This window comes from Dichotomopilus funicola (genome assembly GCF_033296635.1).
Source record: "Dichotomopilus funicola strain CBS 141.50 unplaced genomic scaffold C8A04scaffold_43, whole genome shotgun sequence".
Classification (NCBI taxonomy): Eukaryota; Fungi; Ascomycota; class Sordariomycetes; order Sordariales; family Chaetomiaceae; genus Dichotomopilus; species Dichotomopilus funicola.
The window spans coordinates 53,592-79,642 of NW_026944064.1; the positions used below are offsets into that span (position 1 = coordinate 53,592).

A 26,051-nucleotide genomic window follows, 5' to 3' on the forward strand; every position below is an offset into this window, starting at 1 on the left:
GGCAGGCTGGCCCTCCCGGCGCTCCCAACAAGAAGCAGAAATCCGGCTACTTTCTAGCTCGTGATGGCAAGTTACAAATGTGAGGAGTTCGTAGCACTCGTCCATCTTCGACATATCGATGCCCTGCTGCACCTTCTACCACTCGTTGAGATGGGTCAGCCCCTTTTTGTAGACCGGCTGCTCCGCAGTTATCAAGGCCAGTCATGTCCGTGTGCTCTGCTTTTCACCTAGGCGCTTGCCACCTGCTGCAATTTAGTTTCTCGTCCGAGCGATGGGCTAGAGGGGCCCGTCCTCCTCGTAGCAACTTCCTGCACTAGCGCCCCCGCGAACCCTGGTGCTCACGCTCACCCGGCAGTAACACGGCCCGGTCGATAGCATAGGGCAGTCCGCGATGGCGTCCCCGGATCATCATCGCGCAGACAACGACTTTGCTGATGGTTGTGAACTGCCCCGAGAGAGATGTCATTACTGCGGGATGGCCGAGGGAGAGGCCGACGTTGGTGCTGTGACCAAGTTAGTGCTCTGTTGCTGGTAGGGGCCAAAGGGAATGAGGGGATACGTACTATGCCGAGACGACTTCGAACAAGACCGAGAAGACGGAGAAAGCCTAATTGTATGTGGATCAGTTTCACCGTTTCACGCTCCAACCATCGGACTGTTTGGGATAATCACTCACAGGCTCATTGATGTCAGCGATCTTGGCGGACTCGGCGATGCAAATAAAGAAGGTGCCGAGGAAGATATACCACAGGTCGAAGCTAAGCTGGTTCCGGATATGCATCAGAACATACGACTTGCCGTTCGACTCATCCGGCGTCAGCTCTTGCTCATACACGCCAAGCGACCTCTCTTCGTACGTATTCGACGCCCGGATGCTGATGGCGATCGGGAAGACGGCAATGTACATCATCACTAGCAGGCTAAACTGCACGGCGGGGTTGACCTGAGCGAGGTTGAACGTCGACGTGCCGGTGTGCCTAGACGAAGCCGCCTGGAACAGCGCCGAAAGTATGCGTGGACCCATCGGCAAGTCGTTGACCGCAGGGTTGTCGAGGTCGAGGGCGATAATCAAGAGCACGTCGACGAAGTTCATGACAACAAGGATGCCGCAGAGGATCCAGGTCGGCCTGCTGGGGAAAAGGAGCATGCAACACCGTCGCGGGTGGTCCAAGAGAAACTGGAGTGTCTCCTTCATGGACGACTGCTTCGGTGTGAGTTTGGACATGGTCGAGATGATGAGGCGCATAAAAACCGGGTAGAAGGTCTCGCCTGCGTATGCGAGGAAGGTTGTAGCCAGCATGGGCCAAGTGGCGTCCCTGAAGGTGACCATCGAGTCGGGGGTCAGGGTGAAGCCGAGGTTGTTTACCATGGTCTGAGCTGAGTAGAAGGCCCTTCGATAAGTAAGTATTGAAGCTCTATACTTCAAATTGAACGGTAGCTTACCACCAGGTCTTGTCCTGCGCGCACTCTTCGAGCCAGTCAGTGTATTTCGCTGCTGAGCGATGGATCCATGGCAGCAAGCAAAGCACCCCAAAGAGGTGAAGCCCAACGAAATAGCCTGCACGGTACATCAGTATTCTTTTAATAAATCTGGGGGTTTATGTCGACGTGGTACCAGAAACGATCTTCAACAGTAGTTTCAAGGCTCGATACTCGACGCCGCCGAGCCGCTCCCGATCTTGGGAACTAAGGCCGTAGAAGTTGGAGTTCCTTCCGAGCGTAACCTGCTTGGAAAGGTAGGGCAGATCGGCCCAGCGCGAGCTCGAAGTAGATTGCCTCGGAGACGCGATCCTGGTGTTTCCGATGACGAACAGGGAGGCAGCGACCTGGTCAACGGACTTGCTGCGAGATATGCTGTGCTCGTCATCGTGTCGGTATACGTGTCTTCGCGTTAGACCGCTAGGCCCTGCTGGCTTGATGGCATCGTCGTCTGGCACGATTCTGTCAGCAAGCGCCTACGGGGCTCTTGATGGAGTCGTCTTTGTTACCGTCATCTTCGTCGCCGCTGGCAATGTTGTTCTTATCTACGAAAGGATGGCCTGGGAGGTGTTAGTCAAGCCTCGATGTACGCTTCTAACGGCCTGCATTACCATCGTCGCGCTCCCTCGGCGGCGGGATATACAAGGTCGAATCGCTGCGCGGCTTCTTTACATTTTGGTCAAACGTGATGCGGGGTCCCGAGATAAATTCAACGGGCTCATCCGCCTTATCGGTGGCTGCATTCAGTTCGGCCCTGGAGAAGAAGAGAGGAATGCCAACTCAGTCATTGCCTAGCCCCGCTAGTGCTTCCTTGCAAGACTCACGGCTCGGTCTCGGCATTCCGGTTGTCGGACCTCTCCGCTACAATGGCTGTGATTTGAGCCTCGATGTCTCGTGTGTGATTCGGCTTCGGGCATGATCTTGCTGCCAGCAGATTTCAGGTTCTGACATCGTCAGGAACACTGGAAGGGGCCGACTCACCAACCACTTTGAAGCGTTTCTCAAACCAGCGCAGGCGAACGGCGACTACCACGATGTTGATAAATCCGAGGTTGGTGATGATGGGTATAACATAGATGTACAGCTGCTGGTAAATTTTCAGGTCTTTCACGTCGACACTGCGTATGCGTTAGCTACCTACAGAGTGTAAGTGACATGTCACAAATGTTTGACGAACGTGTTGAGACCAGATTCAGTGGATCCGCTGGCGCCAAAGAACCAGGCGTCTATGGCGGAGACGTTGCCGTAAGGGTAGATAACAACCAGGGCGAGGAGACCGGTGATGATGATCCACGCATCTGTACGTTTGTCAGTCGTTCGTTTGAATCGCCCATACGCTGACTGAATAAACTGGTAGCAGGGCCAGTAGAATATCTCACAGTGCAGGGTAATGAAGTTTATCGGTAGTTTCCACATCGCGGCCAGCAAAAATGAGCAAAACCTGACTGAGATGTTGAAGGCCGTGAGCAGTCGGTTGGATTACAGTGGTTGTGAACAGGGCGTGCCAGTGGTGAGCTGAGGGATTTTATACACCTGCTCCGGGGAAAATGGCATGTTAGTCTGGCACCTTGCCCCACTTTGCTACCAGTAAGCCAAATCAGGAAGCACGTTGGATGTTGGCAGACCCACCCAGGTAGTCGAATTTCGACCACGTGAGTGGGTCCACAAACTTGGCTCCAGTTGGCTTGGGAGGGAATAGAAGCCCCTGGCTGTGCTCCGGCACGCAATCAGAGCGCCATCAGCCAGCCCCCGAGCCCCTTCGCCGGAACATCCAAGCCGCTCTCCAAAACTTGGTGCGAAATTCGTTTGACAACGCCGTTACTCCATGGCGAAGAGCTTCAAACAAGAGCCGACTGAACTATTCAACAATGAACGAATCTCCACCCACGAGTTCAAGATGCCCCCAAGCAAAATGTCAGCTAGCTGCCTTCTTGGTCTTGCCTGCCGCACCCCCAGTGCGGTGGCGACTGTGTGGATGGTCCAGCGGTCTGAGCGGTCTGGCTCCATCATACCGCGGATGGTCTCTCGAGGCCATCGCCCGCCTTGGCGGCGATGAAAGCCGCGGCATTGTCGCTAGCTCCCACGGGTGGCTGAACATATGCCACGTAGCCCAAGCTGCGAAGATGCTGTCGGAACGCGATAGGTTGCGGTTGAGGAGGAGGGCGGGGTTTTGGTGGTACGGCCAGGCGTCGTCGAGGCGGGTGACGTCCGCGCAGTTGCAGAACGACTCAGGCGACCTGGCGAGTATGTCAGAGTCGCGGTGCGCGAAGAGGGAGTCGTCTTCGGACTGGCGGAGGATTCCCTCCTGTAGCCGCTGGAAGGCGCGTTCGCCTTCGCCGTAGAGCAGCAGCATGGTGATGTCAAACAGGCCCAGTAGGCTGTACGCTTCGTCTTTGAGACGGGTGGTTTCGTGGTTGGCGGCCCAGGACATCGTTTGTGCGGCCGAGAACTAGGTGAGGTCGCCGGTTGTAAAGTACCTTGCGCTGATCCGGGTGATGTCGACGATGAGGTCGAGGAACGTCTCCTGCGAGCCGATCTGCTTCCAGCCCGCGCCGTAGAAGTAGACTACGCCCGGCACCATGAGCTCTTGCAGCGTCCATCTGCGGGTGAACCAACGCGCTTTGTAGAAGCTGCTTACCTCGGAGTAGGGATTTTCGTCGGCGTCTACATCGCTCATGGAGTTGATGGCTTTCGAGAGCTCGGCCGAGCTCGACTTGTCGATGCAGCAAGTGTCGATCCACTGGTGACGCCGTTAGAATCACTATAAACCGAACGCGTCGGACAGCGACATATAAAGGTATTTGAACCCGTCTTGTACAGCTAGCGCGCAGGCGCCGACCACCTTCTCGTAACCCCGCCGTGATTGGGCCAGCCCTTTCTGGACATCCTGGAATGAGACCTCCTCCTCAGCCTAGGTGTGAGATAGGATGGCGTAGGGCGGGATGGTGGAGGGCAGGATGCCTTGTCCCTGGAACTCGACGAGGTGGAGCTTGGTGGTGTGGAGGAGACGCATTGCTGGTTTCTGTCGGGTGGTGGTGGATCAACGACGGTGAGAGGAGCAGGATTTGCAAGTTGGAAGAAAAGTTGGGTTTTGTCTCACCACTCAGCCTTGCTTTGGGTCGGGCTTGCCCGACCAGCGTGCGCCCGACGCCCTTGCCAATGGGAGATGAGCCCAGAAAACGCCATCTGCCAGCGCTTCTCGCAGCGCCAGCAATCCGTGATCACATGCTCGCAATCTTCCGGGCCTTTATAGAGTTCGGGTTCACCCGTCGGTGAAATAGATTCCTGGCCGGAGTGTGGTAGGAAACAGCCAAAACCGTGATGGTATTGTTGGTGGTGGCTCTTGGAGGGTATAGGTAAAAGGGCATGCGCTTTTCAACCTGCAAACAAGTTTCCACAATTGAACGAAAGTGCGGGGGTCAACTCCTCCAGGGTGTGATCCGGCACCGATGGGGAGCCGCACGCGGAGGGATCCGCCGTCCGACGGACCCCGCAGCTGTCATGGGAGGCTCCGATGTCCGGAGTACAGCAGCTAGTCTGGGCGGTCGAGATGGACAGAGCGGTCGGGGGCTCGGAGTCGGTACCGTCGAAAGCATCTGCGGTCCCAGGAGAGCCGTGGGACGGAACGAATGGCGATATTACATCCATAACGCCGCCGGCCAAACGGATCTGACTTAACAGCTGTTGTACGTCCTCGGCCGATTCTTCCTGCAAGGCGGAAACCTCTCTAGCGCCTGGAGGCGCGATCGCATGGCCGCTTTTCTGCTCTGGCCAGCGCTGCCAAATTTTGCTGTGTCCTGTTGTACTGTGTTGTGCTGTGTTCTGTGTGGTGTGTTGGTGTGTTTGTGTTTGTTGGGGAACTTGGGGGGTGTGACCGCGTTGGGCGGCCCGGCGCTACGTTGGACGGACTGAGCTGGAGAATTAAAACCTTGAGTCCTGAGGTATCAATTAACACTAAGACAAGGTGACCTGGCTGACTGAGAGACAACACGTCTGTCCGTGTGGATGAGATCGGGAGAATTGGCTCTGGTTGCATAGGCCGCCCGTAATTAATCGTAATTTGGGCCTCAGTCTGTGAGTTTTGCCAATTCGGTAATCATTTGACAGCTTTCAGAGCCGCACCAGGCGCATTGTTCGCGAGTTAGCGGGCAAATTGCGTAACGAACGGTAACTGATACGTTTGAGTCATTTTATTGGTTTTCCTTTCCTCACACTTGGAGAAACGAATGAACAGAGAATGAGAGAAACTGTGATGTATGCATCAGAGTGCAAGTTAATTAGAAGAGAAATGCATAACGGAAAACGATGTAATTATTGCGAAATACGATCACAGAGTAATTACGAAGTATTAATGATATGGCAATTACACTTTGAGCCCGTGCGCCACTATTGTGGCGTATTATGTGGCTGTGTCACCACCACAACGGACACCTTCTCAAGTTCTCGACACTTCCCTTTCCAGCTTTCCTTTTCTCTCCGTTCCCGTTCCGCAAGTTTCCTCCTGCTTCTCATCCAGTCCCCTTTGATCTTTCCGTCTCGCAACTTCCATTGCAAGTTTGGCCTATTATTCAGGTCTTCAAGGTACCTAATCAGTCGAGCTCTGATAACTCAATGCCCCTGTCTCCCAACCACCGTATCCAAAGCATCCCATTCCTCCTCCTAGCACCTGGAACGTATAATCTCGTCCTGGCACTGTACTCCCCAAACCCCTCATGCTGATCACCCGCCCCGCAAATCGCCACCACCCGCTGAAAATCCCACTGCATCTCCAGCAGCGCCCAGCTCGGTCTGTTGTCCGAGTCCCCCGCGCGGAGGAGGAACGTCTGGCCGTTGCGGATCTGCCAGGCTTTCCCGCTACCCGGGCCACACTCGCTCCGCCGCTCCATCAGCTGCGCCTGTCGAAAGGTTCGGTACGTGTCGTAACACGGGATGTCGGGCAACAGGCGGCTTCGCGTGAGCCAATGCCACTGCACCACCACGCCCTCGGGGGTTTCGCGGAGGGGTTTGAGGGCGAAGTAAGCCTGGCGGAAGAGGTAGTCGTATAGGCGGCTCATGGGGATTCCGTTGGCCGCGGGGTGGGTGTCTCTATCATGGAACATCCTGCGCCAGGCGGCGGCCTTGTTGGGGCCCCAGAAGTTTTCTAGGACTTCGTTGAGCATGTGGTACCTCATCCGATGGAATATGTTGGAGGGCGGGAGGAGGCTGGTCAGGTGGGCGTTGGTGGGCGTTTCGGAGAACACGCATTTCTGCCTGTCGAGAGCTTTCTCCTCGACGGGGGGGGCGTCGGTAACGTCTATTTTTGTTAGGTAATTAATAACGAGAGAACGGCCAGCAGGGTAAATAATAATAACCAGCAAAAAGGAGGATTTGTAAAAATCGTTGACACGTACAAGCTTTGATCGCCTCCGGAATAATTTCCAAGAGGAGAGACATCTCAGAGCCAGGCCGCGAACCATTGAACCGGTCCTGCAGGAAAGTGCGCAGTTCCTCCACGGGGGCGACCATGAACACGGCGAACACCGCGGCACTGGGGCACTTGTCGGCGTGCCCGCATCGCGCGCGGAAGTGGTCGAAGAGACCGCACCGGGTGTCGATGTCGGTGAGGTAGTCCTCCACTGGCGGCTCGGTGGACGGAGACGCGACGGGGTTGGCCATCGCGGCGGGGTCGGGCGCGTCGGCTGCGGTGGCTTGGTCGGGTGCGTCACGGTGGTCCTGCATTGCGTCGAGTCTGTTGTTTTCACTGGTGTTGTGTGATGAGGATGTGATGGGTCAGGTACGTTGATCGCTTGATGAGTGATTGAGAGTGCCCAAGGAGGGTCTTGTTCAGGCTCTTTATAATAATTTGACGGCCCGTAAGGTTTTTTCCTTGCCATTTATCTCATGTATGTACATACGTCAGGCGGATATGTGGGTGTACTGTAGTCTGTAATTACATGTCATGCATCTCATGCATCATATCTGCATCTCTCACGCTCGGATGACATGAGGTGATTATCAGAACCTAAATCAGCTGTCGGCTGGTGATGTAAGATGCCTGCTAATGAAACCTAACGCACGCGCAGTGACGCGCTAAGAAGCCCGATAATCATAGCAAAATAGGATGGGGGAAAATTGTGAAATAAACCCAAGTCAAGAATTAATACCTGTCCACGAAAGAGACCGTCAAAAAGGGAACAAACTAGGAATTAAGAAAAAAGGAAAATATCAACCGACAGGCACTTACAACCCCCTAAATGCTCACCCACCCAATGAATTAACTCAAATACCTCCCAACCCACCTAAGCCCATCCGTCCCTTCAGTCCCCTTACTGCCCCTACCCTTATTACATCTGCCCCCTCCATCTTCCCAACTCCACCTCCCAATCTCCCTCCTAGTCTCCCTCTCAACCCCCCTTCCAACCTCCATTTCCATCCCCCGACTGTACCTCTCAGCGGGTAACTCGCTCTTCGTCCTCCCCGGCCCCAACTCCACAGCCCTCTCGTAATTCCCCGGTAACTCACCCACCTCCCTCCTCCCAGCTCCAATCCCCGTATCTTCCAACTCCCGTCTCAGCTCCACCGTCTCTAGCATTGCGGCTGTTGGGTTCTTTGTTTGACCTGGTCCACCTGCCCCGTCTGGGTTTGGGGGCTTACTGTGGAAAGCGAATAAACGCCGTTGTCGGAGACAGAGGTAGGCTATTACTGAGCTGAGGATGAGGGCTAGGCCACCTAGGGTACCGCCTACTAGGGCGGGGATGTTGGGGCTGTTCTCGGGGGTGTTGTCAGTGTTGTCAATGTTGGGCGTGGTTTGAGGATTGGGGGTGTCGCTGGGGGCGGTTGTAGTGAAGGGGTTGTTGGATTGAGTTGAGGAATTGGGGTATGATGTTGAGATGGCTGCAGTTGTTTTGCTGGGGTTTGTTAGAGGATTGGAAGGGCTTTGTCGTGATGAGGTCGCGGTGCTTGGTCTGGGTGAACCAGTCGAACTCGGACTCGGATTCGACGGTAAGGGTGTTGGTGACCCCGGTGTCGCATCCGGGTTCCTCCCTGGCGACTGTGACGAACGTATCACCGATGGCTTAGCTGTAGATACTTGCGGCGTCTCGCTAGTCGTGGTCAGCGGCGCCGTGGGCGTGACATAGTATTCATCCGCCATCTGCGATATAGCACAGCCAAAAGTGAAAAATGTCTGGCTTGACGTCCCAACGATTAGCGCTGCAACGGAGCAAAAGCGATTTGCCCCTTGGTTGCTGTAATTATAAGTCTACATCAGTGGCCGTCCTCCACAGGTAATAATCGCCGGGAAGAAAAGACTTACCACGCCAAAACCTTCCCCGACCCCGTCACCTTCGGATCGCCACATCCCGTCTCACACCCCAGTTGATCAAAACAGTACACCGGCAAATCGCACTTTTGCACGTCAGCGCCCACCGTGGCCGGGCAGAATCCCCAAACGCCCCGGGCCGTGTCGACGCGGCAGTTGTACCCGGCCGGTGCAGTCAGCGGGTGTGCCGGGTCACCGTTAGAATAGCCGCAGGTGCTGGTCTCGACGAGGGCACGGGCGTCGTGGTGTTGGTGTTGGTGTTGGCTTTCGGGATCCCGAGTCGGGAGTGGCGGTGGCGGTGTCACGATGGCGATTGCTTGGGCTTGACTAGCGAGCAGTGCCTGGACGAGGCATGTTGTGAATGGCGAGAGAAATCGCATCGTGCACGGCCAACTTGACGATGCCGCCGCTGGTGGATCAAAAGCTCAAGATCGAAAAGAAAAAATAAAACTTCGGAAGGAAAACACAAAAACCGAAAAGAACGGACATCACGAGAAACGGACGCGAAGCCGATCGGCCCGATCGCCCTTGGCAAGACAAACATACCATCGTGCCTTGCGTTTCTTGAAATCGCATTTGTCGCGTTCTTTGTTCTCAGCCGGGATCCCGCAGCGCACACCCTGGTGTTTGCTCTGGTGCCGTACACCCGCTGGGCGGCCGTTTCAGAGTGGTGTTTGGTCAGAGGCTCCCTGGCGGCATTGGGGGCCAACCGTTCGCTTTTCATTTTTTAACTGCTGTTCTGTCCCTAGATCCCTTTTGTACTGTGTTAACTGTGACACAATTAATACTAGGTACATTACTGGAACGTTTCCCAGGGATGAAGGTCATGGGAAACTCGCAGCCTTTAATTTCTCTCCTCTGTACCGTTAATAATCATTGTTTTCCTCGCCAAAGGAAAAAAAAGACAAACACGGAGAAGCACAACCTGGAACCACGAAGGTCTGAACCCACAGCAAGCGAGCACCGCAGCACCTCAATTCGAGTTATTTGAATAGTGGTAGCTTCCTGATGAGTTTCTGAGATACACTAGGTATGTACATTGTTGGGAATGTTCCTTCTGTTTTTGGCGGGGTGGCTGATAATTAAACGTTTCCCCCCCTTGGCTGTACGCGCTTTCCGAACGAGCCCCCAACGCACCTACGGAGACTTGAACGCATCCCCCGCACCTCGCAAGATTTCAACACACCCACCGCACCTCGTAGATATGTCCACCTTCTGCACACCTATCTCAGAATATTGGCCCCGTCCCGGTTCAAGTTGCCAAGACCTTACCACTATCCTGAATGGTCCGCTTACCAAGCGCGCCCACCACCTTCTCGGCCGCAACCTTTACTCATGGAAAATCATCAGAGACGACAGCATACTTCGGCGGCGCCGCAGAGAACCCGGACCATCCACTTACACCTAACATGTAACCATGTTCTCCCCACATTTGAGTCCTGACCATTCTGCCTCGGCTAACTCTTTGTTTGTTAATACTGGTACTAGTGTAACGGGCGGGTTTTGGGCGGCGCTAATGCTCTCCGCGTATGTGTGCTGTTTCACCGTGCCCTTTGGGGTCCTTCCAACCTATATGCTCTGGATCCCAGCCTTGCCGCTCTGCCGCCTGTTACCTTGCCACCTTGCATCTCAATCTTCGGGTGTGCAGCAGCCACTGCAGCTTCATCCCGCTCCCCCGCCCGAACCCCTTGTTGCATTTTCTTGCGCGTAGGATGTCTCCTTCCAATTTGGCCATGGCTAGAAATGAGGCCAGTAGTTCGTCCAATCTACCGTCCTGTACGCTGACGCCGGGATGCCGCGTAGGCTAATGAACGCTTCCACGATGAAGTACCACATGGATGCCGTATAAATCGCACCACAAATCATCAAGGCAAGAGCGACGAGATGTCGACACCAGGTTGGCCAGGCCGCGGGCATTCCTCTCACACTGTCTCTGTTTCCAGCACTTGTCTCGACGCTTGAAGGGCGAACGATCAGTGCCCACATCTCGACGACGGCCTCGTTGATGAGATTCTTAGCTGTCTTGAGACTCTTGACGTCCCGAGTCGCCAGACGGTGCAAGAACTGCAGTCCCCGACACTCTAGATCTGTTTCCCGGACTATGACGTAGATCGCCACTGGCCCGAGAGTGACACCAAGGCAAGCCGCCCGCCAGAGGTCTCGCTCAACTGTAGTGGGAAAGTGAGACACCCACGCGGTGGCATGTAGGCACCCATTTATCACCGCCATGAGAGCTGACAGCAACTCGGCTCGCTGATCGAAATTCCATGCGAAGTCGTAGCCGGCGCGGGTAATGACACTCAGCAGGGATGGGCTGGCCCGGCGGGGCCGCATCGGCTGGTGGTGCCGTGACGGACCGCTGTCTCGTCCATCGAGCTCGGCACAAGACTGCGACGCCGAAAGACGCCACTGGCCAAAGGTGTCGCTGTCAGGAGGCAGGTGGTGGCAGATTGGTAGGACAATCGGCATGCTGACATCGAGTGGCTTAGACCACCAGAAGAAGTATGCGATCAAGGTGTATGGAATTCCTGAACCGCCGTTAGAGAGAGCACCGAGCTGTGAATAACAAGCAAAGAGCCTACCGATCAACACATGCACCTCCAGCAGCGTAATTGCCAGCCCGTCAACTTTTCGCGCTATCCACTGCACCACGATCCACAGGATCTGCACCGCGGTCAGCAGCTTGGCGGCATAGTTGGCCTTGCCCTTGTCGGAGACGTGACGGCGGTCGAAATGCGTTTCATTAAGGACTCCTGACTTGACGAGCTTCGAAAAGAACGCGCCGTCCTCCAGCGCAAGCAACTGGCTGAGGCCCGCTGGCCTGAGGATTCGACGAACGGGCTGTCCGCCGTCCATAGCGTTCGGGCAGGTGCAATCAACACCGACACGGGATATGGCGTCGGCGGACTGTAAATTTGGCGCAGAACCTCTGTCCATGGCTGGGGTCTCCTGGGAGCGAGTCACTGGACAGGTGATTTTGTACCCACCCATAACGACCAGAAACGCACCCTCGAGCCCCAACCACCTCTGCCGTTTGGGATCACGTCGTTTCCCCCAGTACGCCTCCCACTCCTTGTGCAGAGCCCTCGCTTGGAGGAATTGGGATGCCGCGGAGCACACGACGAATTCGGGCAAGATGATGGCGCATACCATCCAAGTCACCTTGTAAGTCGGTCCGTATATCCAGGAACCTCTACAAAACGCAACGTCAGGGTGCATAGCTGTCCAGAGGCAAAGAGCCAGTGTTAGGAGACACGTATAAACAAGGCCGATAGTGCCACGTCCCGCAGGATTGGGGACGTATGCGTAGACGGGCTCTGGGTTGCCGAGTTCTAGTGGTAATGGCCGGCCGACGGTAGTAAGGCAGGAAAAAAGGAGGAGGAACGCAAGTCTGGGCGCCATTCTGAATGAAGTCGGCTTTGGATGGTAAATCAAGGCTTCTTGAGGTATTATCAAGGTAGGGTGGGAAGCAAAGGTCCGTAGCGACCGCTGGGGGAAGGTATTTGAAGTGCAAACGCTTGAAGTGTAAACACACTGCGCAGCTGATTGCGACTTGTTGGCACCATATACGGTAGATACTGTAACCTGTAGGCGAAGACATGATGGGCTACAGCCCCCCCACCCAAGTTGGGTATCTCGAAGCGCACATGATCATTGGCTCGACACCTTTCCTGGATGTTAACTATTGGAGCAAGAGCTTGCAAACTTCTTTATCTATCGCCAGCCCGATGTGTCGCTCGATGCCCGATTGTGGGGAGCTTCCGACCCCCGCGAGCAAATCCATTCTCAACTTGACGAGATGGCTGAGCCGACCGGTAGCCGCTGCAGCTGTGAATGCCTCTCTCAAAGGAAAAAAAGGAATAACGCGCTGCAATGCGGCTGCATGAGTGCATGTCAAGCTCGCCGAGATCTCCGAGCCTCGAGGAGAAGTGGACGTTTCCAGGATCCCTCGGCCAAATCCCTGACCGGGGGTTGGCCTGTAGGGCGACATCATGCTCACCCAAATGCCGGACGATCACATCCAGAGGGTCAAGAACATTAGCAACTTTTCGACAGGGCTGGGTGACAACCTCAAAGCCAGTATTTCGTGCCCACATCTACTTCGACCCCATCCTCGTCCTTTGGGTCGTCCACTCTTGCCACTTAAGTGTCAACCGTCAAGGTTGGAAGGGATCTGCAACAGGTGGCATGCGTCGTCCACGCTTGTGCACAGAGGGCGTCCATCCCGCACGGCTCGTCACGGCCCTCCACGCCCAAGCCTCGTTCCGATTCGCGGTCAAGGCGGTAGTGTAGCTCGCTATGGCCAAAAAAGCGGCAGACCAAGTCCATGGAGAACTTATTTTGCTACAAAAGTGAAAAAACCAAAAAGAATAAACCAAAGAAAATGAAAGAAGACAAAAAATGAATAAATCCAGTAAGTGAAAAAAAACGAAAAAGAGTAAATCGATCAAAATTTATCAAGAGTTTATCGAATGTTAATGGATTGGACTTGAGCTATCTGTTTTAGTGTGCCGCTTTTTTTGGCCACAGCGAGTGGAGGCCACCACGGCCCCACTTGCGGCTCTTAAGCACCCCTGTCCACCTGACATCGGCGATTCGCGACACCCGCCCGATCGACATTGACAGAGCCTGCCCAAAGGCTTGATGCCCAAACGAGCTCCTTGATCCCCACCTGACTCCAAGAACTTCGTCAGGAAAGGAAACATCATAACGAACATCACCACCCCGAGGTCAACACCGAAGTCAAGGCTACCCATCAAGACCACGGTGGTGCCGACGAGAGGACGCGCGAATCGAACGCCACCGCCGACGTGTCCTTCATGTCCTCCAAGTTCTGGATCAAGTTCCTTGACGATAAGGTCGACATCTACTCCAGTGTCGGTTTTCATGTTAATACGGCGCAACGAGCTTTTAGGCTGTTCCTAGAATGGTAACGGCCCGGATAACATCCCCAACGTTCCCTTTACGGTTTACCATTTGCCAGTGGCTGTTTACCTGCTTTCCTCCTGTTCGCTCGGTAAATCTGGAATTCTACAGACTAACTAGATTCAAGACCAGGGAGATGATACCCAGCATTAACTTCTAGAACCTGACAAATTATCCCAGTATCCCCAGACACTCGATGAATTAACTGCTAACAGCTCTAAGGCAGCAAGCTGTTTATCATGAACACTTAGGATAACAAGAGTAAATGTGAGGAACTGGCCCTATGGCGGAATGTAGATAGCCGTTTTATTATCTTGTTGAGAAAGCGTGAAGAGAAGAGAAATACATAAGGCAGCCCCTTAGGGAGGGTTTCTTATATCCTGATGTCCCTCCGTCCTTTGTGTGCACATAGGGGCTTGTGCAGGTCTGGGCTCCACTCCCGGGCCCGGGCCCGGGCCCGGAGCGGAGTTCGGACGGATCCGGCCGGCCCCACCCGGTCTTATTTATCAGACCCAGCCCAAATAAATATTAGGTAATTGTCCCTCAACGGGGCGTCCCCAGACTCGGCAAGAATCAACAAAAATCGGCACTTTCATTTGCGACTCGGCAGCCTGATTGGATCATAGCTTCCTGATGAGGTTCTCGGTATGATGTTTGTGACTTGAATATGTGGGTTGTCGCCAGTGTTCCTTCTCTATTTGGCGCGGCGGTCGACAAACGTCCCTCCTGTTTCTGGCTGTACGCACCTTCCGAGTCTTCTACACACCCACCGAGTCACCAAGTCTTTAACGGTGGCCTCACCCACCGTGTCTCCCAGAGATTTCAACACATCCACCTCTTTGCATTTCACAGAGCTTCCCACCCACCCGCCGCATCTCACAGAGCCTTCCACACGCCTCTTGGGGCTCAGACATGCTTACGGTGTTTACCAGACTTAAATATGTACGAGATTGATGACATCAACCCCCCTTTCAACAGAGCTTTTCACAGCCATATTCAATTACTAACGGCAACACCGGGCAGTCTCCCGATCCCAGACGGGTGATCGAACGCAACATGATCAAGGATCACCCGAAATGGGAGGTCGACATGGGACCGATGTGGAAGGAGGCTCGGACCTTCAAAGAGTGTCGATGCTACGCTTCATGAACAAGACCGAGAAACTGCCGATCTCAGACCACATAATCAACGGCCATGAATCCGAGAAGCCCAACTGGGCCGTCTCACATGCCCGGTTCAAATTCGACAACAACAACTACAACAGTTGGAAATCGCAGTCCCCCGAGGAGATCAAAGTAAATTAACCACCACAGTCCACGAATACACGAACCAGCCCGCTAACGTCTAATTATCCAGACTCACGAACGGGGGCCCCCGGGGGGGATGGTTTCCCGCGTAAAGGAGCAAGTGGACATTCGCGCACTCTTCACGGGGAGAATGGGCATGGGTACCGTTGGAATGGAGGAATTCTGTCACGTGGCAACTTACCTTTCCTCGTACGGCCGGGGGGTCTCTGGTGGATAATTGATACAATAGTTTGTCTGTTCTTCTTCAACCAGCTTCGGTGAGAGAGGGCATCTGAATCTACAATTCTTTGCCACCAATGCCTTGCTTGTTGTTGATCCAGATTTCTCTCACTGAAGCCATGGATGCCTACCCGCCCACCTCCTAGCCCAGATGAAATACGGGGCAGCACCATTGCGAGTACTGTAGCAGTTGTACATATATGCCACCCGTCTGGCGTGGGACTTTGTTTCTGGCGTGCCAGCTGCCACATCGGACGATGCTGCACTTTTTCCTTGTATTTCCAGCGAGGAACATGAGGACATGGTGAGGAGGAATAACATCACACTACGAAACAACCGATGAATTGACTCTGATATAAGTGTTCGTTTAGAAGTGCCGCGTGGAGACAAGCAACCAGGCTGAGTTCGTGGAACTGCTGTGGAGCGACACACGCTGGACAAGCCTCGATTAACTTCCATGTTCTCTTCCAGGTCCGGTATCTCCAGATTAACTAGTTATTTCAGAGCCAACTAAGCAAGTTGTATAAGCTGGCTCAAATTTCTCGTTAGATTGGGCTCCGCCCAAGAATTCAATAGACTGGGAGCCTGACAGGGGATGGCCTGTGATTCAGAGGGAACACCGTAGAACTCTGCATCCGACATGACATGGCCCATGGTCAGGACCTGCAGTTGCACATGGAGCTGTCAACATAAGATTGACACAGTATCCCCGCGCTAATGGGAACTTGGGGTTGATGGTACTTCTTTTCTGTCTGCAACCAATATCCGCTATGTTCAAAGCAAACCACCCCATCGCTGACCTTACTCCTTCTCCGCTATTTCCTTGCTTTCAAACCTCAAGAACTATCATCCCAGGTAGAATCGTGCACCCTCACTTGCACGCCACTACCACTCCGGTTCTCAATCGTGTGGTGGAACCGTATCGGGGCGTCCGGCGGGTACTCTGCGCTCAAGATGGCATCATACCGCTGCAGCATGCGGATGACCACGTACGATGCTTTGATGCGCGCCAGTTGTTCTGCACCGGTTGTTAACACCCGCCATTTAAACTCTTAGAAAGGGCATTTTTACTTACGTCCGAGACACTGCCGGGCTCCGCCACCAAACGGCACATACTCAAACCCAAACTTGCGCCCGCCATTCTCCAGCCACCTCTCCGGCCTGTATTGATCGGCATCCGGGCCCCAGATGTCTGGCCGCTGCCCCAGGGCATACGTTGGAATCAAGATCTGGGTCCCCTCCGGCACAAACACAGGCTTATCTCGATTTGGCCCTCCACCGCGGGGCAGCACGGTGTCGCGCAGCGAGATACGATCGTTGAGGGGCACCACGGGCGCCATACGGAGAGTCTCGTTGATCACCGCTGTCAGGTAATGTAGGCCGTCACGAAGTTGCCGAAAGGTGACGCCCGGGTCATCTTCCTGGTACGGGCCATAGATGAGAATGATCTCGCAGCGCAATCTCACCCAGACGTCACGATGGCGCGACAAAAAGTAGAAAATCCATCCCAGCAGGGCCGCCGTGGTATCCCGGCCCGCGGTAAGAACGTTGAGGGTCTGGCTGCGGAGTTCTACTGGGTCCTGCGTCACGTGGGCGAGCTCGTTCAGCAGAACGAAGCGGTCGCTGTTGGGCCGGCCGCTCTGGTGTCGCAGTCCGTCCATGTACTTCTCTCCCTGTTGCAACCGCAATTGCACGAACCACTCGGCATACTTGTGAATGGCAGCACAGTGTTCGTTGAACCACCAAGGCGGCAGGAGCCAGCGATATTTCCAAAACGCGCCGCGGATCTCGATCCAAGCCTTACCCCCATCCATGTGGTATCCAATGCGTTCACGGTCGGGCGGGTCGTATCCGGGGAGAGACGGCAGCTCGACGCGCTCCGAAGGGTCCTGGGAGTGCACCGAGTGGCCGTAAAGCATTTCGGTCATGACGTCGAGCGCCATGTTGTAGAACAGGGGTTGCAGGTCGAACGGGTGTGTGAAGCCCTCATTGTGCTCCCGGTTTTGGTGCTTGTCGATGGCGGCAAACAGCTGCTGAACATGGCGCTCGTACAGCTCGAGGTCGTTGATCTGGTCGGTGGCAAACTGCGGCCTGACGAGGGCGCGTGACTGCTTCCACTGCTCGCCGCGGGATGTGAAGATGCCGAGGCCGAACATGGGCTTCCAGCTGGCCGTGCGGTGCTCGCTGACGTCCTAGTCGGCGGCGTTTGTGGCGAGCACGGCTTGGATGTTGGCGGGGTCGCGGGACACGATGAGTTCGTAGTCGGAGATGGGGACAATCACGGTGTGGACGTCGGGGCCCATCTCGCCGTCGATGGCCTCGATTACATGCTGTGGTCCTCTCTCCTGCCGGCTGGCCTTGAGACCGTCCAGCAGATGTCCGAAGCCGAGGAAGCCCTTCTTGCGCATGACCGGCGCTGGGGCACAGCCCCGTCGTCTGGCTTCTTCGGCATAGCGCTGTTTCTTGTCGTCTCGGGGAGAAAAGTGGCGGTAAATGAGGAAGATGGGCAGCACGAGTGCCGCGATGATGACGAAGAACATGTCGAATGCGATTCCATAAGATATTTGAGGAGTGGGAGCGGAACAGAGCGGCGATCTCAGCGTTTCATTTCAGATGCATGAGGCACTAAGTCGGTTTCGAACATGATTGTTGACACCTCGGCCGAAAACGGTTGATTCGTGATAGATTGCGGGGTGTGGGTTGTAATTGAGAGAGGAAGGAACAGTCCACAGCTCAACACATGGACTTGGGAAGAACAGTGTCAGACCATGTGTTGGTTGCACTTGCCAGAGTTGACGATGCGGGGGGCTCGAACTCGGGCCCACGGCGACTTCCCAAAGTTGGGCATTGTCAGAGCGTCAGGCAGTACTTCAGAGTCAGATTTTGGCGTGCATTCAATGTTTATACATTGTTGTGAGGCCTTTCTTCCGTTTCCTTCTGTCATCTAATTCGCAGTACAACGCAGATTGATATGGAGCCATACCCCATTGACGTTCGGCAAGATGGTGGGTTTCAGGTTCACTTTGGCAACAAGATGCACCGCTTCTGGCAGTAGCCCTCGCATTCCCTTCTTTGGCAGTCAAGATACGTGTTCTAGACCTCGGACTTCATCCGTTCCTTCCAAATTAGGGTTGGGAGCACACCCCGAAGTCGACCTGAGTTAAAGCCCCGATTCCGTCGTCGTCCTGCTTTATTCTCCCACACCATCGACCATTCATCAGTGTTATCCGCCCACCTACTGAATCATGAAGTTCTCTTACCAAGCGATTCTACTTTCTGCCCTGTCGCAGGGGCGGTGGTTCGGCCTCCCCCGATTCACCGATGCCGCGGCTGCCGAAGACACAACGTCCCTGGGCGTCCCGCGGCACTACTCGGGCGAAGCGCAGCGGCTGGCGGACCCCAACTACGGCCCGATCCCAGGCGAGTCAGACCTCTACAGCAGCTACTGGGGCGACGATCGGCCGTTTCCGGGCAACGTCACGGACCCGATCTTCCCGACGGAGGATGGCCCGCCGGGAGAAGACGACGTGGTGTGGCAAAACCTGCTCGCAGCGGAGTGGATTATCTTTGAGTTCTACCAGCAAGGCATCGAGCGGTTCTCGGACGAGGACTTTGTCAAGGCGGGCATGCCCAAAGACACACGCCAACGCCTCAAGGAGATCCGCAACAACGAAGCCGGCCACCTGCGCATCTTCCAAAACGCCATCTCTCCAACTTCGCTCAAGCCGGGCCGCTGCCGATACAACTTCCCGCTAACCGATCCGCTCTCGTACCTCGCTTTCATGACCGTCCTCGAGATCTCCAGCATGGCCTTCCTCACGGGGCTCGTTCAGGACGCCAAGCTGGACTGGAGCCATGGGGCCATCGCGGCCGTGTCTCAGACTGAAGCTCGACACGAAGTTTGGGCACTGACACAGCTCTGGAAGGAGAGCCCGTTCGGCGGCCCCACAGAGACGACGTTCCCCTACGCCAACCAGATCCTCTACAGCACACACAATCTCGTCGTCCCGGGCAGCTGCCCTCCCGAGAACCCGGAGTACCCGTACCCTCGACAGCTGCTCCCGGCGCTGTCGGCGGCCCCGGATACCAAGAGCCTCACGCCGGGTTCCACGATCAAGCTGGCCTTTACCGACAAGGACAACCAGCCAGAGTTTGACCCTGATGAGAAGTACTACGCCGTGTTCTTCCACGGGATGCGCAACATCAGTGTCCCGCTCGACACCAGCAAGTTTCCGGAGCAGCCGATCTCGGTCACGATCCCGAAGGCGTTTGAGGGGCGGGGCGTGATGGTTGCGCTGGTGGCCAATGAGCCTGGGGCGCCGACCAAGCAGTCGGTGGTGGCCGGGCCGTCGGTCATCCTGGAGCAGCCGGCCGCGCTGGGTGCTGCTCTCGTCCGGGGGCAGTAAAGTCTTTTCTCGGGACTGGTCGTGTTTGCTGTCTGTTGTGTTTGTGCTATCTGAGTTGACGATTCCGGTGGACAATGCGGGTGTGTTTGCTTCAATGCTTTGTTGGTGACAAAGGTTCCACTGGGTGTTTCTCGGCAAATAGATAATTTGCAATAATGGATGCTGTTTTCATCAATTGGGTAATGGTCCTACTTGTGTTAAATCTGATCGCCTCTCCGTCAAATTATCCCTTTCGCTTGCTTCGCTTTGCTTGTCATACTGTCATACGACATACACGTCTCCCTGATACAGCCTCACCTTAGTCAGTTTTCAACATGTCTCCCACAACCCCCACGAAGCTCACCTCCCGGCCACCTGTCGACCACGAACGGCGTCACAAGATTCGCATCCTGTCGTTTCTCGATAGCGAGAACCCGCTGCGGGAGTTGATCCAGTCGGACGACCGCGCGGGTCTCGAAGAGGCGCTGGGCCTGGCCAAGTTTGAGAAAGACGATTGAGTCGCCGAATGGGAAAATCCTCTGGGACCCATCGGGTGACGGCCTGCATGTGTTACTGGAGTGGGTGGTGGTGAACGACGCTGTCGATTGCATGGAGGGGTTGCTTGACTGGGCGGATAGGGTGTCCCCGTCCTCAGGTCCCACGTCTACCACAGACAAGGGGAAGGACAAAGACATGCTGCACCATGCCGCGCTGTTCTTTGTGCGGCGCGTGCGGGCGTGGTTGTTGGAGAATTTGCCGTGGCTGTTGGTTGGTGATCGGCTGTTGAGGGAACGGTTGTTGGTTCCTGTGCCTGTTTCTGATTCTGGCCCAGACACGCCCACGGAGGAGAAGCCCACAGACGAAAAACCCAAATACACATTCTCCCCCCGGTGCTCCGGCATCACAGCCCGACACTACCTCATCACGCACCAGGTCGAAATTCCCCTGGCTTTTCTCGAGATTTGGGCCATGCTCATGACTGAGACCACCGCACGTCGGGCCCTCGAGGAGGACGGGTTTGTCGTGCACGAGGCGGATTTTCGTGGTGGCAGCGAGTCGGGGGATGTGCTGTGGGCGTTGATTATGGCGCAGGAGGGTGATGAGGATAGTGAGGGTGAGGATAGTGATGGTGAGGGCGATGAGAAGGGAGATGGTGAGGAGGAAGAGGTTGTAGAGAGGGTGGTGGATAAGGATTGTCCGGCGGCAAAGTGGGCGCCGGGGATTATGTAGTGTATCAACTATCAAGTGATTGTTTCCGTACCCGAAAAACACGCTATCAAGACGTCCGACCCTCGTGTTGCTCTCCCACAGTAGATAAGTAGACCCCAGCCCCTGGTGATCCCTCACACGACCTTGGATTCACTCGGCTTCCTCTGAAGTCTTCCTCCGAATATACTTGATCACAGCATCCGGTCCACCTGCCGTTGGCTCTTGTTCCTCATGAGGCAGAAACAGCCAGCTTTTTTCGGCCCCATCCAACAGACCGTCTTCGTCCGCCTCTATATATATAGCCACTATCTCCCCGTCCAGTTCAGTGCTGACTTCGAGATCATCCGTTGGCACTCCAGCCTGCCTTTGGTAAGTCACAGAACACAACCCAAATAGATAAATACCTAGAATTCAGGGAAGGGGAATTACCCATTGAGAAGCCCACTTCAAAGCGTGGTCTTGCGTTTCTACGCTGACTGGCATTATTGCTGTAGTTGGTGACTTTCTGGCGCTCTTTAATCCGAGTCTTGGTTTGTAGCTACCGTTGTGATGGAATTCCCTCTTCATTCTTTTTTGTAGTGGGGTAATGGGCGGGGTAATTTATATGCATGCATACAAGCTGTGATGGGAAGAGGCGACCGAGTTGTCAGGTGACACGACATGCCCCAAGAGTGATCACGGGTTGGTGAACTGGCTGAGACACAAATTGTAAAGCGCAGGGAGGTTATAGAGTCTTTACCTTGAGACTTAGATCCTGACTATAGAAGCACTCGTCCTGGGGGCTCCTCGTAAACAACCAGATCACGGGCCAGATCGTTCCATCGAGGTAACAGCTCGTGTAATTACTCGTTGTGACTTCTTTAGCTTCACCAAAACCTTTCCGACTCAATATGTCCCTACAGCCCCCGACCAAGTCAAGAAGACTACAATACGGTAGCTTATGGATTCCTAGCTAGTCTGACGGCTGAGTATGCCCCTAAAAAGTGGATGGAAACGCCCAAACACAACCTGGGCCGATCACCTGCAGGATAGTCAAAAAATGATATGTTACCCTCTGTATTCATACCAAATGATTGCTCACCAGATCGGTCTGATATAGACCGTTTCGGGCCGTTTCGGGCCGTTTCGGGCCGTCAGTGGTTAAGTGTCCGAACGCATGAAGTGCAACTAATGCCACAATAAGTGTCGTCGAAATCGCATTTCGAGACTATCGAGGACAAAAGGGGGGAGCGCTCAAAGCAATTTTACGAACTGTGACTCTTATTGACAGTTCGAACCAAGCAGAAGAAATATAAAACAAACGCTTGTTGCCCAATTATTTCTACTTTCTATGCCTGAATTCACCCCTGACTGTGACACCCGTCTGTCCCTCGAGGCGTACCAAATAAACCTTCAATGAGCGCCCTCACGCTCACGCCCACAGTTCCAGACACCATACCCTAAAAGTAACCCTTAACCCTGCCTCTAGTAAACCCCCTCGCCATCCAGCACGTCCTCGCCCTGTTCCTTGTAACCCTTCCCCTTTGACCCCCCCTTTAACTTTCTCTCAGGATGCCCCCGCCGGTGATCCTCCTCTAAACCTCTACCTTCTACACCCCTCCCCCAAACGTCTTAACCCAAAGTTTCCGCCAAACCCGTCTCCTCTCCCTGCTCATTCCCAGAAACCGTCATTTTCACCCCATAATCCAGCGGCACCCCAGCCCAGGCTAACAGCTTCCTCTGAGCTGGCTCATACTCCTCCTCCACAAAACTCCTCGTCCAAATCCTCAACCCAGTACGTCCCGCCGACGATGATGATAATGAATCCTTCGCCGCATTATCCCCCGCCCTGCGCCTCTTCCGTTTCCCCTTCTGTTTTGTGTCATTCTGTAACCCCTTGGGATCACCTCCCTGAATGCGAATGCGATTTCGTTCCACCGAGAACAGGGCGATCATGAGCCGCACCAAGCTCCCCGCATACTCCGAGTCCATTCCAAACGCGGTCTGCGCTTCCCGGGCTACCTCATGTATATACCCGTACGTGACTGTCTGGATGTCCGTCGGCGTCAGGTCCCAGCTGGGATCGCGCTGGAATGCCGGTGCATCAGCCGGCATCGCTCCGACTGTTAACAACACGGGCATCATGACATCGCGCATAGAGTTGATCCACTCGGGGCCGTGGCGATGGAAGCGCAACATACAGCCCCTCAGGGCGCAGCGCAGGGCGGATAGGGGATTGCCTTGTTCAAGGTACAACATGGCCAGTTTCTGGTGCATCTCCGGCATCGGCTCCAGATCGTCGGGCCAGGGGTGGCCGGCGGGGGAGACGGCGACGGACGCGCGGATGACATCGATGCGGACCTCAAGGGCAGCCACATCGTGCCGAACCCAGCCGCTGTCGGCCGAGTAGTGGGACGCTTTCAGGTATTGCCGCAGGGCGACGAACATGTCGACCTGGGCTTGGTAGAAGCGGCTCACACAGTCGGGGGTGTTGCAGATTGTCCGTTGGGCGTGCAGGTCGAGCGAGCAGCGGGAGCCTGAACTTATCTCAGTACATCACAGCCTTGGTTTCTGTAGGTGTGGGGGAAAGGAACATACAACGACAGGAAAAGGCATGATGCAACAGCAGCCGATTCAGCCTCTCCATGGTGTTGCCTATAGGGTCGCTATAGCACACCGTGATCTCCTCGCCCGGCGCGATGTCCCGCAGCGACCGGACCCGAATCTCGCCGCCCTCGAAGATCATGAAGGCGTTGGGATCGCACGAGTGGTTGATCTGCGCGCCGACCAGCTCCAGCACGAGCCCCACCATCGTGTTCTTGCTCGGCTTCCTCAGTGGGAGAATGTTGCAAGGTAACTGAAACGTCAGCCACGGGTAAAGCAGCGGTCTCAAAAACGCACAAAGACGTGAAAAATGAAAAAGAAAGAAAAAGAGAAACATACAACCCGTAGAAGCCGCCACGGCAGCGAAAGCGGCCCCTCTTCCCCCACGGCCTTCCAGATCTCCAACGCCGAGGTCTCCAGTCGCTTGGCCGCGCCGGGCTCCGCCAGCCACTTCTCAAAGTTACCCCCCATGCGTTGCAGACACGTCGACTCGCCCACACGCAGGATTTTGCGTTGCTGCCAAAAGAGCAGTCGGCACACCAGAAGCTCCACGAGACCCATCCCGGGTCGCTCCCGGAGCAGACCACACTCGTCCTTGTGCCAGTCCTCCCAGGCTTTTTTTTGGCAGTCCTATTTCGCGTTAGTATCTCGACAGATAGAAAGGCGAGAGTGGAGGAGAGAGTGGAGGAGAGAGTTGAGGAGAGAAAGAGAGATACCCGGGAACAGAACCGCGCGACCTTGCACTTCGCGCAGAGCAAGACCGGTCCCCGCGTCCGTGGTTGCCCACCCATCGCCCGCTCCTCGTCTTGGTCCCCAAAGCAAAAGTTGCAGATGGACGGGTGCGTATGGGACGAAACCGCCCACATCACCGGCGCCGCGTTGTAGATCTCCTCCCCGGCCCGCAGCCCCCCAAACCCCTCATCTGCGTCCGATAGAAACAGGCCCGAGTGCGTGCCCACGGTGCAGTCGTCCCCCGTGTGCCGGAACTCCTTGGTGTGGTAGTGTTCGCTCCTGGTCGGTCCGTCGCTCTCTTGGTGTATGCAGGTGTTGGGTGTGATGAGAGACGACCGCTTGATCTCCAAAGGTACCGAGGCCGCGATGTTGCTGAGAAGCCACTTGCAGAGCCCGGGGTCGTCGTACACCGGCATGCGCGGCGGCTGCTTGAACACCGTGACCCCGTCGACCTTTTCCATAATCTCTGGCCAGTTCGGGTTGCTCAACGGCATCATGGGCCTGTCCGGCTCAACCCCCGATCCAGACTCGTGTTTGTTGCTTATACGTAGTTGTTCGTTGAGGTTGGCTGCCGTGGCTTCGGCCGCTCCAAATGCGTCCCAGTTGAGCGTCTGCTCTGTCAGTAATGTGGCCACATCATTATCTGGCATGGTACGGGGTGTTGCCATGCTCATTTTGACGTCCGCCTTGCTGACAGCCGCAGCCTGGCCCGTGTCAGCCTTTACCGGCCTGGAGACCGCCTCTGCCCAGGGCTCAGATGCGTACAAACCGAGCAAAGCTGCTGCTGCGTTACTGATGTCTTCCTCTATGTTTGCCTCCGTTTCCGCGTCGACTTGGTCCGTGTCCGCTCTTTTCTCGGCGTGGTCTCCCTTCTGTGTCTCATCGACGAGGTTGATGTTCGCTTTGTTGGTCTCGATCTCGGTGTTGGTCTCGACCTCGGTGTTGATGCCGGCCTCGTTACCAATGTGTACCTTATCGACGCTATCCCCGTTGATGTTCGTCTTGCTGGTCTCGACTTCGTTGTCAACCTTGCTGTCCATCTCCTTCTTCTCAACGTCATTACTGTGACCCTCCTCATTTCCCAGTCTCGCGTTGTCAGACCCCGTGTTCTCGGCCTCCGTGTTTTCGGCCTCCCTATTGTCAACTCCCCCGCCAACCTCCCCATGATCAACCCCCCCATTACCAGCCCCTACACCATCATCGCCCTTGTTAGGACCCCCCTCCCTGCTAGCGGCCTCATCTCCAACCACCTCCAACTTCTCAATCCTCCCCCCAAAATCCCCCCCACTACCCTTCGTCGCAGTAGTATTATTCGCCCCCATCTTGTTCGCAAACCACTCAAGAATATCACCCTCCCAATTATTAGGCGTCTGTCCGTCGGTCTATCTACTGTTGAGTGTCGAGGAAATATAGAATACAAAAACAAAGGGTGTCAGGTTAAAGAAGCGCAGTAGTATCCAATCTAGGTAGGCGAGTCAGCTCGCCTTGAGTGATGACTCGGCTGGAGAGAGGTAAACATCAACGCTTCGGGCAAAGGAAAAGGGGGGTGGGGGTTGGGGGGTTAGAAAGGAGGAACGATCAACAGGGGAACGCCCCCAATACCGATAAGAAAGCATCGCTAAGGCAGGTGTGACAGACACAACTCCACTGGTAGCTCCTCCCACTTACTACTTCACCCACGACAACAAGCAACGTGGAACCCAGACAAAGCGCGAAGGACACGGCGTAATTACATCGCCAAAAGGCCATGTGTATTACAGAATGCTCGCTCAACACCAACCACCCACAAACACCCGATATATAACTCCCCAGACTGTGGCCAGCAATCTCCCATATATCGTCACCATGCCCCAGACGCCAACTAAAAGGCCGCGTTCTCCACGGATAAGCAATAACCACCCAACAAGCAGT

At 55.1% G+C, this 26,051-nt stretch overlaps 9 protein-coding genes across 9 annotated transcripts; 2 read left to right on the plus strand and 7 right to left on the minus strand.

Moving 5' to 3' along the window:
* Positions 1 to 313: 313 nt before the first annotated feature.
* On the minus strand, positions 314 to 2,895 carry C8A04DRAFT_29798 (cation transport protein-domain-containing protein; the record flags this gene model as incomplete). Its single annotated transcript, XM_062781134.1, has 11 exons — positions 314 to 503; positions 585 to 607; positions 677 to 1,391; positions 1,444 to 1,558; positions 1,616 to 1,930; positions 1,989 to 2,039; positions 2,091 to 2,233; positions 2,304 to 2,403; positions 2,461 to 2,597; positions 2,657 to 2,777; positions 2,859 to 2,895. 11 exons carry the CDS (start codon positions 2,893 to 2,895, stop codon positions 314 to 316), a joined length of 1,947 nt encoding a protein of 648 aa, XP_062635895.1.
* Positions 2,896 to 3,394: 499 nt separating this feature from the next.
* Positions 3,395 to 4,492, minus strand: C8A04DRAFT_29799 (HET-domain-containing protein; the record flags this gene model as incomplete). The annotated part of the gene is made up of 4 exons (XM_062781135.1): positions 3,395 to 3,928; positions 3,983 to 4,219; positions 4,298 to 4,390; positions 4,460 to 4,492. The coding sequence occupies 4 exons, from the start codon at positions 4,490 to 4,492 to the stop codon at positions 3,395 to 3,397; spliced, it is 897 nt and encodes a 298-aa protein (XP_062635896.1).
* A 1,576-nt stretch (positions 4,493 to 6,068) lies between these two features.
* Positions 6,069 to 7,197, minus strand: C8A04DRAFT_13135 (uncharacterized protein; the record flags this gene model as incomplete). The annotated part of the gene is made up of 2 exons (XM_062777598.1): positions 6,069 to 6,912; positions 6,941 to 7,197. 2 exons carry the CDS (start codon positions 7,195 to 7,197, stop codon positions 6,069 to 6,071), a joined length of 1,101 nt encoding a protein of 366 aa, XP_062635897.1.
* A 535-nt stretch (positions 7,198 to 7,732) lies between these two features.
* Positions 7,733 to 9,159, minus strand: C8A04DRAFT_29801 (uncharacterized protein; the record flags this gene model as incomplete). Its single annotated transcript, XM_062781136.1, has 2 exons — positions 7,733 to 8,705; positions 8,774 to 9,159. 2 exons carry the CDS (start codon positions 9,157 to 9,159, stop codon positions 7,733 to 7,735), a joined length of 1,359 nt encoding a protein of 452 aa, XP_062635898.1.
* Positions 9,160 to 10,516: 1,357 nt separating this feature from the next.
* On the minus strand, positions 10,517 to 12,181 carry C8A04DRAFT_29802 (uncharacterized protein; the record flags this gene model as incomplete). The annotated part of the gene is made up of 2 exons (XM_062781137.1): positions 10,517 to 11,307; positions 11,362 to 12,181. The coding sequence occupies 2 exons, from the start codon at positions 12,179 to 12,181 to the stop codon at positions 10,517 to 10,519; spliced, it is 1,611 nt and encodes a 536-aa protein (XP_062635899.1).
* Positions 12,182 to 16,067: 3,886 nt separating this feature from the next.
* On the minus strand, positions 16,068 to 17,771 carry C8A04DRAFT_38187 (cytochrome P450; the record flags this gene model as incomplete). The annotated part of the gene is made up of 3 exons (XM_062784150.1): positions 16,068 to 16,249; positions 16,307 to 17,423; positions 17,481 to 17,771. The coding sequence occupies 3 exons, from the start codon at positions 17,769 to 17,771 to the stop codon at positions 16,068 to 16,070; spliced, it is 1,590 nt and encodes a 529-aa protein (XP_062635900.1).
* Positions 17,772 to 18,202: 431 nt separating this feature from the next.
* On the plus strand, positions 18,203 to 19,637 carry C8A04DRAFT_38188 (ferritin-like domain-containing protein; the record flags this gene model as incomplete). Its single annotated transcript, XM_062784151.1, has 2 exons — positions 18,203 to 18,236; positions 18,571 to 19,637. 2 exons carry the CDS (start codon positions 18,203 to 18,205, stop codon positions 19,635 to 19,637), a joined length of 1,101 nt encoding a protein of 366 aa, XP_062635901.1.
* Positions 19,638 to 20,225: 588 nt separating this feature from the next.
* Positions 20,226 to 20,846, plus strand: C8A04DRAFT_29808 (uncharacterized protein; the record flags this gene model as incomplete). Its single annotated transcript, XM_062781138.1, has 1 exon — positions 20,226 to 20,846. One exon carries the CDS (start codon positions 20,226 to 20,228, stop codon positions 20,844 to 20,846), a length of 621 nt encoding a protein of 206 aa, XP_062635902.1.
* A 1,590-nt stretch (positions 20,847 to 22,436) lies between these two features.
* Positions 22,437 to 24,556, minus strand: C8A04DRAFT_13120 (uncharacterized protein; the record flags this gene model as incomplete). The annotated part of the gene is made up of 5 exons (XM_062777592.1): positions 22,437 to 22,631; positions 22,770 to 23,346; positions 23,399 to 23,661; positions 23,748 to 24,038; positions 24,125 to 24,556. The coding sequence occupies 5 exons, from the start codon at positions 24,554 to 24,556 to the stop codon at positions 22,437 to 22,439; spliced, it is 1,758 nt and encodes a 585-aa protein (XP_062635903.1).
* Positions 24,557 to 26,051: the final 1,495 nt, after the last annotated feature.